This window comes from Echinops telfairi, unplaced genomic scaffold (genome assembly GCF_000313985.2).
Source record: "Echinops telfairi isolate 266 unplaced genomic scaffold, ASM31398v2 ScPeMD7_1713;HRSCAF=2227, whole genome shotgun sequence".
NCBI classification, from domain to species: domain Eukaryota; kingdom Metazoa; phylum Chordata; class Mammalia; order Afrosoricida; family Tenrecidae; genus Echinops; species Echinops telfairi.
The window spans coordinates 5336922-5355047 of NW_022105611.1; the positions used below are offsets into that span (position 1 = coordinate 5336922).

General features: G+C 40.4%; 1 protein-coding gene across 3 annotated transcripts in view; it reads left to right on the forward strand.

The window, feature by feature from the left end:
* The window catches only part of LOC123522048 (dipeptidyl peptidase 1-like), an 18051-nt gene extending 1665 nt beyond the window's left edge, over window positions 1–16386 (forward strand). Inside the window, exons 2-4 of one of the 3 annotated variants that reach the window (XM_045293185.1) lie at window positions 1059–1204; window positions 10681–10765; window positions 13721–15323. In XM_045293185.1, the coding sequence (XP_045149120.1) occupies window positions 1059–1204; window positions 10681–10765; window positions 13721–13731 (242 nt within the window). In that variant the 3' untranslated portion in view covers window positions 13732–15323. Of the gene's footprint in view, window positions 1–1058; window positions 1205–10680; window positions 10766–13720; window positions 15324–15978 lie in introns of those variants that run through there. The other 2 variants (XM_045293187.1, XM_045293186.1) reach the window with 2 other exon arrangements.
* The last annotated feature ends 1740 nt before the right edge of the window (window positions 16387–18126 follow it).

Consider the following 18126-nt stretch of genomic DNA (forward strand, 5'->3'; position numbering starts at 1 on the left):
CCCCAATGGTGACCATGTTCCTGCTCATTCTTTTAGGACAGGAGAGGTTGTCCAGTGGGAATTTTGTAGGGAAATCCTACCATATCCACCCTGTAGGTCTGATTTGCCCCTTCATATTATTTATTGTTTCCCCAAACTCAAAAAGCATCAAAAAGGCCTACAATTTGAGTCCCTTGGGGATGCCCAAACTGCCATTTGACAAGGTGGGCACTGAGGAGTGCACAGTCCTTTGGGGAGGGTTGGGGAGGGAAACACCACCTTCAGAAGTGTAGAGAGGGAGGTGGAGAATATGGCTAGAAACAATAGTTTCATATTTGGGTATTTTCACAAATACAGATCTCCGTGATTTTGTAGCAATCCTTTTTGACTTACCCTCATATTTTGGAAGGATTCAGATTCTGAGATTCTGAACTGTGCAGCTTTTAAGGGGAAACCTTCCCCATTTTTTCCTCTTTAAGAGATAATTTCCTGTCTTCTCTCGGGCCTAACACTTTATCCTCCTTATAAACTGGTTGCTAGTCTTTGTATCTCTTTGCTATCCCCTTGATTTTCCCATTTTTCACTCTTTTACTATCATTGGCTCACTCCGTGCTCTGTTTGCCTGTGACTTTCAACATCTGGAACTCCTGTGGAAAAACATGGACAATTGTCTTCCCTGTTTGGATGCTGTGGGAAGGCTACTCAAACTCAACCAACCTCACTGCCATCAGGTCCTTTCCCACTCCCTGCAACCCCCTGGGACAGGGAGAGCTGCCCTTGTGGGCTTCCAAGACTAAATCTTTCCCTGGGAGGGAAGGCTAGGGCTCTCCTCTGGGCGATCTCTCTGCCTATTGGGCTACGCAGCATTCCAGAGCCCGCCCGCTAGAAGCTTGTTGGAGATCTCTGGGACTGCACAGAGGCAGGCAGCAAGTGGATACTGATTTCTTCACAAGCCAGGCCGTGGCTCCAGATTGAGTCACATGAAGGGAAAGTAGTTTAATCAAATAATGGAAAATAGTTTCACCTCATTGAAATCCAAATACCTAAATTTCCTTTGTTGTGCATTTTCTTTTTTCTAGGACCCCCAGAAAAAAAAGTAGTGGTGTACCTTCAGAAATTTGACACAGCACATGATGACCTGGGCCATTCCGGCCATTTCACCATCGTTTACAATCAAGGCTTTGAAATTGTGTTGAATGACTACAAGTGGTTTGCCTTTTTTAAGGTTAGTTTTATGCAGAATGCACTGTCCTTTTAAGTGATTTGATCTTTGAAATCGCTTCTGATTAGGTGACCCTCTGAATTTTAGTTTCAGGTGAAAATGAGGACCAGAACTACATCTTTCTTTCCAAGAGAAGTTAGATGGTATAATATGACCCTTCTTTGAAATCTGTGATTTCACACATTTAAGCATCAGGTTAGAAAAGAAAACAAACAAACACCTATAGTTGAATAGGTAAAGCCTATTTATACTTAAGATCACATTTTGGGCAAGTATACCAAAATTCTTAACTTATTTTCTTTATTATGCACCGTTATTTCTAAATGTTTCTTTAGCTACTTGGCTATGTATTGAATCTCTATGAAACATATAGAAAACATAGATTTTGCTTTATTGAAGTTATGCTGTCTTAATGTGAGAGATTGACTTAAATGGATTGACTATATTAATATGGATAATTTATTTCACTAGAGTAAGACACACAATAAAGAGCATGGGAGGGAGTCTTCGGGCTAGTTCAAGCAGTAGGGGTGCTAGCCCGATCCAGTTTGTTTTCTTCTCCCTGGCAGAGAACTGTTGAATTTCAGTTTTGTATTCTGGTTCAAATTCCATATACATTCGAGCGTACAATAGTTTAACACACATTGCAGTCCGTCCCCAGATGTTTCTTCTGAAATTGGAACTATTCCTGTAACTCCCTGACATTCAAAAAGTAGCTGCTTTTCATTAAACTTAGAGTACAGTATAAATAAAGACAGACCTTTCATGGTATGGGGTTTAGTTTGGGGAACATCTGGTAATAGTTAGCCAAGTCTAAGGATTCATGGGAAAGTGAATAATTAGTAGTCATGTAAGTAAATGAGACTGTTAAAGACCACAAAAGCCAAAGTACTAGCAAAGGCTCAACTTATGAATGTGTTGTGATTTGTCCCCAGGATAAGGTGTTACGTGTGTGCCAGTCATACATCTTAGATTATCTTTCAGCAGACAGTTGTTTTTTGTTTTTAACGTGAGGACCTCTTTTTAAAAAATATTATTGTATTAGAGACTCTTGCAGCTCTTATAATAATCCATATATCAATTGTATCAAACATATTTGTACCTATGTTGTCATCATTATCTTTTTAAACATTTACTTTCTGTTTGAGCCTTTGGTATTAGGTCCTCTTTTCCCCCCCTTCCCCCCTTGTGCCCCCTTGATAAATTATAAATTATTATTATTTTCATATCTTACACCGACCGCTGTCTCCCTTCCCCTGCAGTTGTTCCCCCCCTCCTCTCCTCACTTTCTCCTACTCTCCTGGTATTCCCATTTCTGTCCCTGAGAGGTTTCCGTGAGTCAAGACCTAGAAGACAGAGAAAGTTCTCTCTCCCTACACGCAGTGGCTACTCTGGTAGTTAACTAGCAGATTTAAGCCGCCCATGCCTCCTGCTGATGGCCAACTTTGTGAATAAGAATCAGCATGAATCCAACATCCAACATGTGGAGATTCATCCAGCCCCTACCTTCCCATTTCTCAATCATTCTGACACCAGCTTCCCAGGCAGCACACTCTCTCTGACCTCAGCCACCTCAAGACCACGCACCATTTTTAGAGGGCTAACTTGGCAGATGCCAGCCACAAGTTTGGAGTCTGCGTGATGTGTCACTTTCACTTGCAGGTTCTGCCTCACAGAGGTCATGGAGAATACTATACTTATGATTACAGATTTATTGCTACAGGATACAAATCAGAGTGGTCGTAAGAAACACATGAGGGAGAGCTGGGAGGCGTGCTAACTGATGCTTCTGTGTCTCAAAGAGGACACGTCACCCTACCTTTGCTAAGGAAACTCCTTAAGCCTTCATAAAAACTCACTGTCATCAATTCGATACTGACCCAGAGCCACCCTGCAGCAGAGGCTAGACCTGCCCCTGTGCCCTGTGGGTTTCTGAGACTGTACCTTTTTATGAGTCAAAAAACCCATCTTTCTCCCTTGGAGTGGCTGGTGGTTTTGAACTGCTGACCTTGTGGATCACAACCCAATATGTAATGACTACACCACCAGCTCTCCTCTGAACATTCATAGTCCTGGCTTTAATTGGCCAGTCTTGCATGATAAACTAAACCCTTCCTCCCGAGAATAGTTCGTGGCTTCCAAGGTGAGTCTTTTCTGGCCTGCCCAGACAAGGGCTCTAGAAGATGGTTGCCCTCCTTACACCACATGGAAAATGGAGTGAGGGCTGGCCAGTGGCAGAAAACCCTCCCTTGTGAAGTTCTCATCACTCACTCACTAACAGTTCTCAAGCCAGGCAGGGCCCAGGTTTTCTCTCTGGAATCTGCAGGAAAAGATATCTTTGTTTAAGCGGCTTCACATAGTTGAAAAAATTCCCATTATCTGAATTCCATTTCTATCATGAACTTTTTAAAGTCCACTTTCCTGGAATGTTGACCTTAATATTCCTCTGTTTCTCTCTATATCATAAATACCAGTCTATTGTCTAGAACAGGGGTCCTCAAACTTTTTTAACCGGGGGCCAGTTCACTGTCCCTCAGACCCATTGGAGGGCCGGACTATAGTTTTAAAAAAACTGCGAACAAATTCCTGTGCACACTGCACATATCTTATTTTGAAGTAAAAAACAAAACGGGGCAAAAACACCCAGCAGGCCGGATAAATGTCCTTGGTGGGCCACATGTGGCCCGCGGGCCGTAGTTTGAGGATGCCTGGTCTAGAAGGTCCCAGGTAATGCATAACCCTTAGCAGCAGGAAATGCGATTGTAATTCATCATTGGAAGGTAATGGTAGATGCACTGGTCCAGGTTGACCAGAGGAGGGTTTTTATACTCATCACACTGCTATGCACGTATTTGATGCACATGAACACTTCGTTGGTATTTGTTTTAAAAAAAATGAGATAAAGTAAATCAAGTGAAATGAATTAATGTTGTAGAATTGAGCTGGGGAAATAGGAAGTTGAGTAAATTAAGTGGGAGATGAGGCGTAGTATAAAAATAAATGAGTTTTATTCATTTAGTTTAGGAGTGGGGATCCAAATAGTTTTACTCATTTGGATTACTCACTTGGGAAACGAGTGGGGAAACTTCTAAAACCACTGTTTAGTTACGAGGGAAAAAAGAATCAGAAGTTGAAGAGGACAGTTTCATTCCATTAATATTTCCCCAGAAGTCTGTGTGGTCTCAGTTTCAATAGCAGTCTGGAAATCGTGCAGATGGAGAGAAAGGCTGGCAGTTAGATGAGGAATCAACAGTTCTTTATTTGCCTTTTAAAAATCACAGTGTAAAGTCGCTTTGATATTTTGCCATGGCCTCAGACTAAATCAATAGAAAACCACTTTTTAAAGGAAATAGGGGTGTAAGTGTCCTCAAGTGGGAACAGTTAATACTGCTGTATAGGGTGGAACCTTCATTATCATAAACTAATGGACAGCACAGGCTAACACTGTTCTCTCATCAGAATTCACAATACTGATTTCGTACATTCTGTAAACGTGTGCATTTTCCAGAACCTTCATCAGAGCCATGCTTTGCTTGTCTGCTGAAAGCAGCCAGTCTGATTTGTCAGCGCGTGTGCAAAAATCATTTCTTCTTGAAAGAGTAATACAACATTAGCCCCCGTGAGGGGGACATTTAATATTACTGCCACCAAGTCACCTTTGCCTCTTGGTGACACTATGGGTCAGGCAGAAACGCCCTGTGGGTTTCTGGGACTGTAATTCCTGATGGGAGTAGAGTGCCTTGTTTCCCTGCCATGGAGCGGTTGGTGACCTTGGGGTAGCCCAATGCATGACCACTATGCCACTAGGACTCCTGAGGAGGAGATTAAAGAGGTCTCAAATGGCCATTTATCCCCCAAAAATGCTTATGCCAGAACGCTTCCCCTTAGTATATTCTTTCATTTCCCAGGATTCCACAATTCGTTTCAACATCTCAAAGAACTCATGAATTGAGGAGGTTGGTACTTACCAAATCCCAAATTCAAAGGTTTGTCTGGAGGAGCCTCTTCATCTACAAGCCTTTGAAAGCTTGTGAATCAGATCAGGTGACAAACTGCTGCTAGAGTCCCAAAAGCCAGTGGTCAGGCAGGTGTAGGGTCCAGAGCAAGAGAGCAAAATGTCTGAAAGTGAAAGTGGGTTGTGTGTCCCTCCCTGCCATCGCAACTCATAGCAACTCTACGGGACCGAGTAGAATTGCCCCTGTGGGGTTTTGAGATGGACGTTTTACACGAGTAGAGAGCTTAATCTTCCTTGCTCGTAGCAGCTGGTGATTTTGAACTGCTGACCTGTGGTTACCAGTGTTTTGGAATTCTCATTCTTCTCAAGGCTATTCATAGTTTGTTATCATGCACACTGTCAAATGTCTTTCCATAGTCAACCAAACACAAGTAAACATATTTCTGGTTTTCTCTGCTATCATCTGACATCAGCAGTGATATTCCTCTTTCCATGTCCTCTTCTGAATCCAGCCTGAACCTCTGGCCACTTTCTGTCAATGTGCTGCTGCAACCATTGTTGAATGATCTTCAGCAAAATTTTACTTGCTTGTGATGTCAGTGATATTATTCTATGATTTGAGCATTCAGTTGGGTCACCTCTTTGAGGTGGACACACATATAGAGCTCTTTCAGTCAGCTGGCCAAGTAGCTGTCTTCCAAGTAAATGCTTCTAATGCTTCTTCAGCTTGTTGGAACTTTTCAATTGGTGTTCCGTCCATTCCTGGAGCCTTGATTTTGGCTGATTCTTTCAGTGCAAGCTCATCCTTCTTCCTTCAGCACCATTGGCTCATGTTGCCTCCTGAAATGTTTGCATGGTGACTAATTCTTTTCGGTACAGTGACTATGCATTCTTTCCATCTTCTTCGGATGCTTCCTACGTCATTTAATACTTTTTATGTAGAACCTTTCACTGTTGCAAGTTGCGGTTTGAATTTTTTCTGAGTTCTTTCAGTTTAAGATATGCTGAGCATGTTCTTCACTCTTGCTCTTTTTTTTTCTAACTCTAGGTCTTTGCACATTTCATTACAGTATTTTCCTTAGTCTTCTCAAGCTTCCTTTTGAAAATTTCTAGTCAGCTCTTTGACTTCATTATTTCTCCCATTTGCCTCAGCTACTCTGCAACTAAGAGTAGATCTTTTCTTTCTTTCCTGCCTTTTTAATGATTTTGCTTTCTGCACGAATGATGTTTTTGATGTCTTCCCATAGCTCATTAGATCTTCAGTCACTAGTGTTCAGTGCATCAAATCGATCTTGATATGTTCTTGAAACTCACATTGGGTAGGCACGAGGCCACATTTTGGCTTTTGAGAACTTGTTTGTATTTTGTTCAACTTTAACCTAAACGTACATATGAACAATTGATGTTCTGTTCACCATCAGCTCCTAGCCTGGTTTTAGCTGCTGATCTTGAACTTCTTTATGTCTCTTCCCACAGGTGTAGTAGTCAACTTGATTTGTGTGTATTCCATCCAGAGCAGTCCATGTATAGTTGTATAGTTGTCTTTTGTGTTTCTGAAGAAGGTATTTGTTATGAACAAGGATGGTCTTGCTATGGCCAGGTGGGTCGTGTTAAGTGAATAGCCACATAACAGTTTGTGATTGGGCAAACTTAGTGTTAACAAGGGCCACCAAAAGTGTTTGACTTGCTTACTATCTAAGGTCAACTTCGTCTGATCACTTTTCCTTTAAAAAAGTCGGCCCCAAGGATCTACATCTAACCTCCTCCCTGGGGGATGGGCAACAGAAAGTGGGTGAAGGGAGACACCGGGCAGTGCAAGATAATATAAAATAATAATTTATAAACTATCAAGGGTTTAGGAGGAATGGGGGAGCGCGGAGGGAGGTGGGGGGTTGGGTAAGGAAAATGAGCTGATTCCAGGAGCCCAAGCGGAAATCGAGTTTTGAGAATGATAAGGGCAATAAATGTATAAGTGTGCCTTACACAATTCCAGTATGTGTGGATTGTGATAAGAGTTGTATGAGCCCCAATAAAATTATTTTTTTTAAAAGTCTGCCCCAGCACTATTTCAGTTAAACTTAAAAAAAAAAAGAACATTCAATAAGCAAAGTAAAATATACAGAAGATAATTGTTTTAAAAGTTTAAAAACTTCTATCACAATGCAGTGGTTTCAGATAAACATATTATAGAGATAAAATATCTTGTTCCTTTTGCACGTTTAACTCAAAGTGTGATAGGGCACAGACTTTTTAAAAAGGATAAATGATAAGATGAAACTTACTTTAGATAATAAGTGAGTCAAACACTTTGGGTGACACTTGCTTAGGTGAAAGTTTGCTGAATGTTACTACAAATGACAGGGTGTTTCCAGAAATTCTGGGGAAATCATGCTGGGTAGGGTGTTTATCTCCAGAAAACTGCCAACCTGCTTCTTGAGAGACTTTTCAATGGTACACATGAGAATTTACCCTATAAGCTTAGAATGTATCTTTTAAAAGAATTTTTTTTATAAAGAATCACCAAAACTTAAGCAGTAGCGACTATTTAACTTGACATGTCTTATCTAAATGACAACACTGCCTACTCAGTTTCCTGTTATTACCGACAAATCTGGCAATTGTTGGTGAAGTGTACCACCACTTACATACATTGTTACTCTTCAAAGCAGTTGGATTTTTGAATCTCCCTTGATTCATACCTGACCCTACTGTTGGCTTCCTTCTGTCTTTTTCTGATATCCTTTCATCATATTGTTGTTTAATTGCTCCAGCGACAGTGTTGAGCAGTTGACACCTGGTGAGCGTTCCCTTAGACTCTACCTCCTGTTCCTGGAGAACATCATGTAGTGCAACAAGGCATTAGCCTCCCTTTGAGGCAATTGTGAAAACAATCTTACTTGCTCTAAACTTGTTTAATTTCTTTTTGTTTAGATCTCCCCCTAAAAGATCAGCGTTTTTCATGGTTTGGGTTTGTCTTCCTTTCCCAGGGCTGCCGTAACAAAAATCCCACAATGTGGATGGTTTCAAAGAACAGCAGTGTGTTTTCTCATAAGCTGGAGGCTAGAAGACAACTTCAGGGCCTGTGCAGGACTCTGCTCTCTCTTTGCATTTTAGGGGAAGGTCTTCTCTTGTCTCTCTTGCTTCTGGTAGCCCCACTAATGTCTTAGCTTTTAAAGAGATCCTTGATGCTGGCTTCAACCTATTTCCTTGTGAGAGTATGACCCCTATTTCCCTGTCAGTTCTCAGATTTTGTAAGAAACGAAGAGATCAGGATATATTCAGTGTGACCTCTATAATTTTCTGCAAAAACAAACAAAACAAAAACCTCCACCACCCCAATGCCCCCTACCCCTGGTAAGGCTCACAGACACCAGTACGGGGACCAGGCTTTCAACACGTCATGTTGTGGAGACATAATCCATTCCCCAACAAACACCTATGCGTTTCCCCCACCTTTGCCTTTAACTGCTTTGAGAACTGGGTGGTAGAGTGGGGATAGACTTGGACCCCTGGAGATTTGCACAGGACACACTAACTATGCATTTTGTTTATTGTACCATTTCCTTCTTCCCGAGGCATGGACTTTCTCAACCCCTTCAAGGGGATGTAAACTCACCAGCCAGCAGGGTCCCTTCTGGAGGGAACCTTTGACAGTAAAACCCAACTTCTATGAAATGTTAAGGAATATTTGGCCTAGGGCAAAATGGACCTGTTCTTAGGCATTCAGATTCAACTTTCTTTTAAAACTACTGTGCCCAGCCAAACAAAAGGCCCCATTACATTGAGGAGCAGGTATCTAGGTGTGGGTGTATTTGGCGCCCTCCAACACATTTGTATTACTTAATTGTACCTGCAAATGAAAATCAACTGACTGTTTACTGAAGGGCAGTGGAAGGAAACACAATAAATAGAAATGTTTAATCATAGCTGTCTTATTGTGGTGGGAGGATAAAATATTATTGTTTTTTGTTTGTTTTATACACTTTATGTTCTATGTTGAGCATGATGTTAAAACAGTGTATTTCACTGAGTTACTCTGTAGAATGCAAAAGTTTTATTTAGAGATTTGGAAATCAAGAAGCATCCAGCCTGAAAGACTGCACCTTCCAAAGAACAAGAAAAGAGTCAAGGTTTTACCCCGACAAGCTTATGGGAAACCTTAGCTACTTGGCCTGCAAGGATTAATCGACTTGGAATACAGTCTAACCGGTTGTCTTTTGTTAACAACAGAAATTGGGGAGATTCTGATTAACAGGAAATTGGCAAGCTTTAATTTGGTTTTGCCTGGTTTATGACATGAGCTCAGCACGAGGGACTCCATGTCGGGTTAATGATTTAGATGATGGCTGTGTAACGTACCACACCACACCAACCTCACTGCCATTGAGTCCATGCTGCCACACAGCAACCCCCGGTGGGTTTCCGAGACTGTGACTGGAACGGAAAGAGAAAGCCCAGTCTTTCTCGGGACCAAGCAGATCGAAACCCAACTCCAGCACCAGTCACCGCTGGGTCATTTTAAACTCACGGTGATCCTGTGTGTCAGGCGAGAACTGTGCAGCGTAGAGATTTCAAGGCTTCAACCTTTCAGAGGCAGATCTGCAGGCCTTTTTCCTGAGGTGCCTCTGAGTGGCTTGGAGCCACTAACCTTTCAGCTCCTAATTGAACAATCAATATCCTCTTACAAATTGCCCAGAAGAAAGAAGTCATGTGAAACAAAACTCAAAAAGACAAAAAACAAAAACACTGTCCCAACTAAATAGGCTTTCTAACCTTTTCTAACTTCTCTATAGTTTCTCAGAAGGAGTAAAAGAAACTGATTGGAAAAGGGAGCTTAAGACAAAGAACTCATTTGACTTTGAAGATTCAGCTTAGACAAGGGCTGAAAAAGATGCATCAAAAGGACACTTGGGCTTGGTTAGGTAGAAGATTTTATTTGGAAACACTTGGGGAAACTTTGCATTTTTTTTTTTTTAGCTTTTGATTGGGGTCATTAATACCAATGTCACTAAAAACATTGCCAGGAATGTCTGTAAAGCTGATTGCAACTCAGAACAAGACTAATGTGTTGAGAAATCCACGCCAAAGGATTTAGTAACCATCCTCTAGGTGCTGTTAACTTCTAACTGTCGAACTTTCCAGACCAGCCAGAAATCTATTATGTAACCGTAAGGAAGAATTTGAGGATCTCGTGCCATTTCTTCTATTCTGCCTTCTAGGTTCATTTTTTAAGATATAAAATTTTGGATTTTGTTACTGTGGTAGGTCTACTTTTTTTTCATATACACTACTCATGAACAGATTCAGTGCCTCACAATTAGAATTTTCTTTTTTAAAAAGTGACCTAGACTTTTAAGAGTGTTTTAATTGAAGGAAAGTATCAGAAATACTTTGGTTGAAGGGAAGTATCCGGAATTTAGCACTTAATGCATGTTATCATTTGTTTTTATCTTTTGATTTTTCATGGTGATCCTTAATCTCAATATAATGAATGACTCAGTATACCATTGTAAACTTTTCTTAGGATGTCACTGATTTTATCAGTCAGTTATTCATGCAACTGGGAACTGTGGGAATATATGATTTGCCACATCTGAGGAACAAACTGGGTGAGCTTCATTGAACTACTTTTAATTTCCTTCTATAAGCAAGCTTTTTTTTTTCCCCTGGTGGTTTCTGCATACCAGTGGTCATTTAGCAGAAAGAAGGCAGCCTGAAAAGGTGATCGCTTTCTTCTAGGATGCTTGCTTGAGCCTGCTTATCTGCTGCTACTTAAACCTGCTACTTAAAATTGTGAATGATATTTTTCCCCACTTTCATATGTTCTGTTTACACACATCAAATAGACTCAAGTGCTTTTCAAATAGACCAGAACCTAAAGAGGCAATGGCTCAGTTAAACAAAGATTGGCCCAATTCAGTCCACACCCTTGAAGTATGAAGGTCTGAAGATGGTTTTAAATGGGTTCAGAGAGAACCTGTGTTGCCATAGGTTGCTTATATTTTTTATGAGGACTCCCTCCCTCCAGAGAGAATCCTCATGTGAGGCCCTGCCAATTTAGATCTGTTCTCCAGCAGAAGATGGCTTTTCCAGAGAAAGGGGCATACCCGTAACTTAGCCCTTTGTATTACCACCCATCTTTCTGAAACTGGCTCCTATTCACAGCGTGGGATGTTGGCTGGAAAGAGAAGGATCACTTGCATTCTATATTTGCCTCCATCTTAGGAGTTGAAATCATTGTTCTCTCTGAACCCGTAAGATTAGATGTCCAAATTATGATGGAAGAAATGGAGTGGCTAGTTGATGGAAACTTATACTTCTTTGCATTTCAATTAGCACTCGCCCTTCGTACTTCACGGACCCCTGACATCTTAGAAGTGAGATAGGAGAAAAGGAGCTGACAGCGTGCCCTCACTTTCGTTTCAGCCCTTGCCAAATGTGAAGTGGGCCAGTAGTGGTCCATAAAGCTTCCACGTCAGCATTGCTTATCAGCTGGGCCACTTCTTCACATAACGTTTTCGAGATTTTTCCAAATGTCAACAATAAACAACTGAAAACTCCATGAGCAGATTGCTATGCACGTTTCATGGATCATCTGTAATTGGGATATATACCATTTCCTGTGTTGGCGAGCACCCCACTGTAACGAGGATTCTGAAAGTGTGTCGACAGCGTCGTAGAGGCGTTCTGGTGGAGCAGTGGTTATTGTGCTGCACTGCTAAATCAAGACAACATTTTCTGACTGGACGTTTGTATTAAAAAGCAGTACGTATTCAAATCATTTTAAAGTTTAACCATAAAATTTGCCTACACGTTTCCAAGACAACCACAAGATGACTAGTTACTAGGCATCTGATGGTTTCAGGACAGGTGTGTTTACTAATCTTGAAACAGGTTATGTTCATCAAGCTGGAAAACAAGATGGGCGTATGGACATTGATGACTTCCTGAAAGAATATCTCAAGTGAAAAGTAATATTTAATGAAACCTGCCCTCTTGTTGTTTCCCTGGATCTAGGCACCTTGAAACAATTAGGGAGAACAAAATAATCCTCTCCTAAAGGTTTTGTTTAAACCAAAGCTAAATGCTCTATCCGTTATAGAGCATACTATTCTAACAACAATGACCTTTAGTGACGTGGGTAAAACCCTTTCAGGTTTTATAATGCACACTGGAACTTAAAAAAAAAAAAAAGCAACCCTTAATAACCAGTCAAAGTGAGCATGAGAGTTGAAAATAATAAACTATCTCCTGAATTCTTTTCATTAGTTGAAAAAATGTACATCATGTCAAATAATCTAACTTTAGGATTTTTCAGAATCTTCATTATGTTTTATGGTGGGTATCTTGGGAGGAAAGTACCATAAGCAACTTTTCCCAAAAATCAGTTTATTTTTTCCTACAAAAAAGTAAATTAATCTTGTAATGCTGTTTATAAAAATCTGCCCTAAATGTCTTCACTTTTCATTATCATTTGGGAGACTCTCCAGCTAGTATGAAAGATAAGCCCTGACACACTATAAATGAGACAAATAGTCTAGTTCCTGGGAATATGAAGCTAAGGAAAACTAAGCTCACATTTAGAATGTGTGAGGGATACATGACAATAGACCTAGGTTGGTAGAGTTAGCCTAGTTACTAAATGCATTTCAAAATCATTTCAGGTTTATACCATAAAAGTCCATTTTCAAGTGCATCTGCATGTGCTTCTTACGCATGTTGGCTACTTGTGCAGGAAACGTTGCTTAAGTATTCTGCTTGAGAATGTCAGCTTTTGATGAATGTCTTAGTAGCATGGAAAAAAATACTAGCTTCTCAAATCATTTTTTACTGAACTTTAATTAATATGCTGAACATTACTGATTAATTTGACCAAATCATTTTATGCTTCTCATTTTTTTGTGATGTAACCATTTTTCATTAATGGAATGCATGTGGAAACCCTGATTGCTGACACTGTTGTGAAATATGCTGGCTTTTTAAAAAATAATTATGTGGGTCACATTGTACCAGTGGACTCTAGAGGAAGAATAGGTGGAACAAGGCAGGGGGGAAAAAAACTCATTTTAAAAAAATTGAGTGAGTGAAACCTTTGAAAACATCAAGCACCCCTACACTGGCTGAGCATATTTGTTTAGAAGGCTGAGTGATGGGGGAAAAGATGGAGGCGGTATTTTTTCATACCTGTGGTAATAGAGTAAATCAAGGTCATGTGCTTCTGTATTTCCTGAAATCATTTACTCTTTTGAACATTTTCTATAACTGATAACCACACCTTTCCAAAGGAAACAGTAAATACACCTAAAAGCCTTACCCCACTTTATAGAAGCCCTAAGAGACACAAGCTTCCCAAAATGTCACCTTCGGGATGGACCATCCCATACAACGACCTCTAACCAGCAGTCTGGCACTGATAGTCTTCCTTCCATTTTACCGAATTGTTCAGATCCCCGCCCTAATGCCTCCATGTACAAACCCCCAAATCCCAGAGGTAGGAAAATGTAACTGTACTTAAATGCACCAGTGTTTATGAGCTTATAACCCTGGCTTTTATTGTCTTGTAGTTGTTAAATAGAGCATCTGCTGAGGCGCTCTTTTAAAGCCACCCAGCCACGAAAGGACAGACTATGTGACTCTGAGGCAGAGCAGCACAGCAACCTATGTACCTCTGGCAACTAGCAGAGGCCTCGCAGCTACAGTCTGTTCTGCAGTTTCTATTTGCACAGAAATTTCAAAGGAGCCCCGGGACCTCCTTCGAAGGCAGCTGCCCTCCGGAACGCTTCCTTGAAGGCAGTAATCACCATTTTGGAATGTGAAACACCAGAATCTACACAGGAAAAAATAAAAATGTATATCTCTGGAAGAAAGGAAGTCTTTAATGGCTTCACCAGTCAGCCTTTTAATCAAAGGAAATCTTTGCAACGTGTTAACTTATTTTATAATTCTTTTGAATACTCCTGCATGGAAATGATCTTTCAGGATTATGATTTGATTTAAAAAAAAATAATATTTCATTTTATTCATTGTATCAGATAAGTTGCTAATTCCTAAGTACCTTCCGTTTCTCTTGTTACCTGGAGGAACTTCAGAACCTATGGTACGGAGAAAATGAAGTATCACTTGTGATACACAGCTCTAAGTTAGTGATGGCCAGAGGTCCTTTGGAGCACTGTTGAAAAGGTAGCCAACCTCATGAAGGGTCTGCTGAAAGTAGCAGGCCGATAGGATGCTTGTTCATAAAGATGGCGTGGTTAATTATCTGTTTTTAGTAGGTGCTAAGTTCTGTGCTAAGAATTTGATGTACTTTGCCTGACTAAAAACTTCCTATAGATAATAGCAATTCTATGTTACAGAGAGGTCAAATGAGGCTCAGACTAATTAGCATTTTGCTTAAAGTCACATGACTGTAAATATGGAAACTCTAGTTTTAGCCTTTCAAGTTTAAGGTCTTCCTTGTAGCTAAAGAACAAAAGAACAACCATTTCACAAAGAACTTATGGTATTTGGGTCACATTTGAGTTGATTTTTCTGGTGATTTTCAGCCCATATGTATCATTAATGTTACTTTGGTGATGTATGAACTGCATTAGCTCCTACTGAAATCTTAGGGAATTATTGGCGGGAAGCTTAGGTTCCCTTACCTAAGTTTCCAAATCACTTCATTTTCTAAACCAAGGTCCTTTCAGTCAAGGTAAAAATTTACCTTCCCCTTTCCTTGATCATTCTAAAAAATGGAGAGCTTTATAAACTCCAAATTAAGTACTTCTGACAAATGGACCTCTCAATCACACTATTCACAATGATTGCTATGTGTTAGCCTTTTCCTGCTAAACAATGACTGATTTCCTTCTTCGCTGGTTTAAAGCAAATGCATGCCACTACTCTAATCTCCTCGGGTTGCCTTGGGTTAGAATCACCTCTTGGGTGACTAACAACAGCAGTACCCAGTCCTGAAAAGCCTAAACTATGAGACTCCACCTACACTATATTATCTGGGTGATTTCTTTATTTGTTCAGAGTTCTTATACCATCTGAGAAGTTCTGATGTGCTGTTCTGAGCATGTTATATTTCACAAATATGATATAAAAACTTGGATACTTTTTTCTTTCTTCACCTCTCACTAACTCACTGCCATTGAGTTGATGCCAACTGAGTGGGCCTGTGCGACAGAGTAGAACTGCCTCTGTGAGTTTCCAAGACTATAACTTTGTAGGAGTAGAAAGCCTCATCTTTCTCCCGAACTGTTGGCTGGTGGTTTTGAACTGCTGACCTTGCTGTTAGCAGTCCTCCACATAACCACTATACCAGTCTTCTCCTCCAGAACTGACACATTCTTCATCACTTAGGACCTGCCTGGGTCCCACCTCCAGAGTGAAACTCCGTTAGAGGGAAAAGTGTTGTGATCTGGGTTCCCAGTGCAGGTAACTCTATTTACTTCGTTGCCCTGTGAATGTTTGATACTATCATGTCATCTATTTCCAGTCCCAATGTTTGTATATCTGTCTTGATCCCTTCAACACCTAGTGCACCTCGAATTTTCTAGGTCCTTGTAAACAAAACAGGAACTGCTGGTCTTTCACAAGTATTCCAGATTACAGGAAAATAATTCTAGGTGACTTGAAATCGACATGATGGCAGCAAGTTTGGGCTTGGGTTTAGGTTTGGCAGGCACGAATCAGGAGTGCTGCTGTACAAGAGGGCTTTGACAAGTTTGGGGGAAAATTCCATTATCTTTAAATTCCATTTTCCATGAACTTTTTTGAGCCCTTCACATTCGCCTTAGGGTCTGTGCTCTAAAAATACCTATTTTCTTGCCTCCAGATTTCAGAAGAGTTGTAGATTCTCAAGCTGAGTGCCAGAGCAACCGTTACATAAGAACGTATTGAGCATGTAATTGAAATTCGCTCTCCTGAAGTTATTCTCGACTTTAGATTTTTAACTTTCTGTCTCGGTGGTTAACTTTGCGTCTAAATGTTTGTTTTGATTGTAGAAGAGATGAATTCATGGACATCAAGTTATAGATATCTGTGTTAGATGGCCCACATTATAATAATGAAATAATGTTTAAATCTCCAGGCCATCATTATGTGTGATCTTCCCCTCTGTTCTTTAAGTTCCATGGAGCAGAGATCATATTTGAATTGTAAACTGTTTTATTCTTTTAAGTATGTACAGCATGACACCTGGCAAATAGCAGACCTCAATAAATATTTGTCAATGGAAAATGCATTTTTGTGCTGTCATTGTTGGCTTGATTGGCCTCAGTTACGTAAACCAGAGCATTGGTCTTTGGGTCCTGAGAGCTTTGTTGAATGATGTAGCTGAAAACAAACTGGATTTAAAATTTTATTCTGTTTAAATTTGTATGTTCTCATTTTTGTATATGTCTGTGGAGACCCAAATGGAGCCCTGGTGACACAGCGGATTTAGCATTGGGATACTAACCAGAAGGTTGGCAGTTCAAACCAACCAGCTATTGGAAAAAGATGGGCCAGTCTGCTTCCATAAATATTTACTTTTTCACAAACCCTGCGGAGCAGTTTTACTCTGTCTAATAGGATTTCTGAGTCAAATCAACTCAATAGCAGAGGAGATAGAGGTCCCAATTAGGGTTCAAAGTTAAATAGAGTTTTGGTCAAGGGAAATGGTATGCTTCATGCCTGCAGTGGTTCCCCAAAGCATGGAGAACCCCTTCAGGCTGGTAAAGGCTGGGCCTCATCTCTATTTAGTGCAGTTCAGAGCACAAGCATAACATTTCTTTAAGCCTCCAAATTTAAGAGTTGATGAGTGAATAAATAAGGAATGGGCCAAGGACCTTTGATTACTTTGTTGAGTGCAATATTGCCATTCTCCTATCTTTAGAGCGTATCTTTTGAACCTTGAGCGCTAGTTTGGAAGTTCTAGCTGGGGAGCACATTCAAGGACAATCCTCCTATCAGGGAAGGTGCTCTTCATCAACTGAGTGTGCAGCTTTGGGAGGGACTCACGTGGAGCGGTGCGAGAGGAAGGGGTCACCCACCCACCCCCACCCACCCAGCTGGATATGTCAAATCAATGCTGGCAGTCAGTGGCATGACAGACATCTCAGCCAGAGAGCCCTTGTCCTCGAGCACATATTTGGCTTAAACTCTTCAGGACGAGGACTAAGTAACTTGGGGGCCTTTCATTTTCAATTGAAAACATAGCTACCAAGTCTCTCAGTAAAATTCTGGAAGCCACTTCGTTGCAACTGCTGTTCACAGTTTCCTGGCCATTGCACAACTCGCTGAACTCCAGCTTCTTACATCAGTCGTTCCGTTTAGCTAGTGGGCAGAACACGAGAGCTGGTCCTGCAAATGACTTAGGGGCGTTTGTTTCTTGCTGAGAAAAGATACGGTCCTCTCTGGAGAGCTTGGCAAAATATCAAGTTAGTACTTTTTTTCTAAATTGTTTTAATATCTTAACTCTAGATTTATGGTTCGTCTTTAAATTACTCAACTTCCTGCATAGTATTCTTTCCTGCAATTATGAGTCTTCTGGGTGTAGGCTGGACTTAAGTTTCTAGCTATTCTTATGCATTCCACAATATGAATATTCACATTCTAAAAACTATAGGCATGGACTGTTAGGCTAATATGCTTGTTTAAAGCATGCGAAGTAATATTAAGTGATTAAATTAGTAATATCACATTTATTCTATTAAAGGTATAAAAGGATATCCTACCAAAATTTATCTCAAGATGATATCATTTGAAAGCAAAATAATATGCTTCATTAATACATGGTTTGATGTAAGGTTGTTACCAAGAAATAATTTTTATGACTGATTAAGTTTAAACATTAGAATTTTTGTAATGTATTTTGTTGGAAATGTTTCAAAACATTTTTCTAAAAACATTCTACTTCTTGTCGTAGCTCTCAGAGCTCAGGCTGTTGTCACTGTCAGGTACCATCTAGTCAGTCCCGTCCATAGCAACTCTGTACAACAGA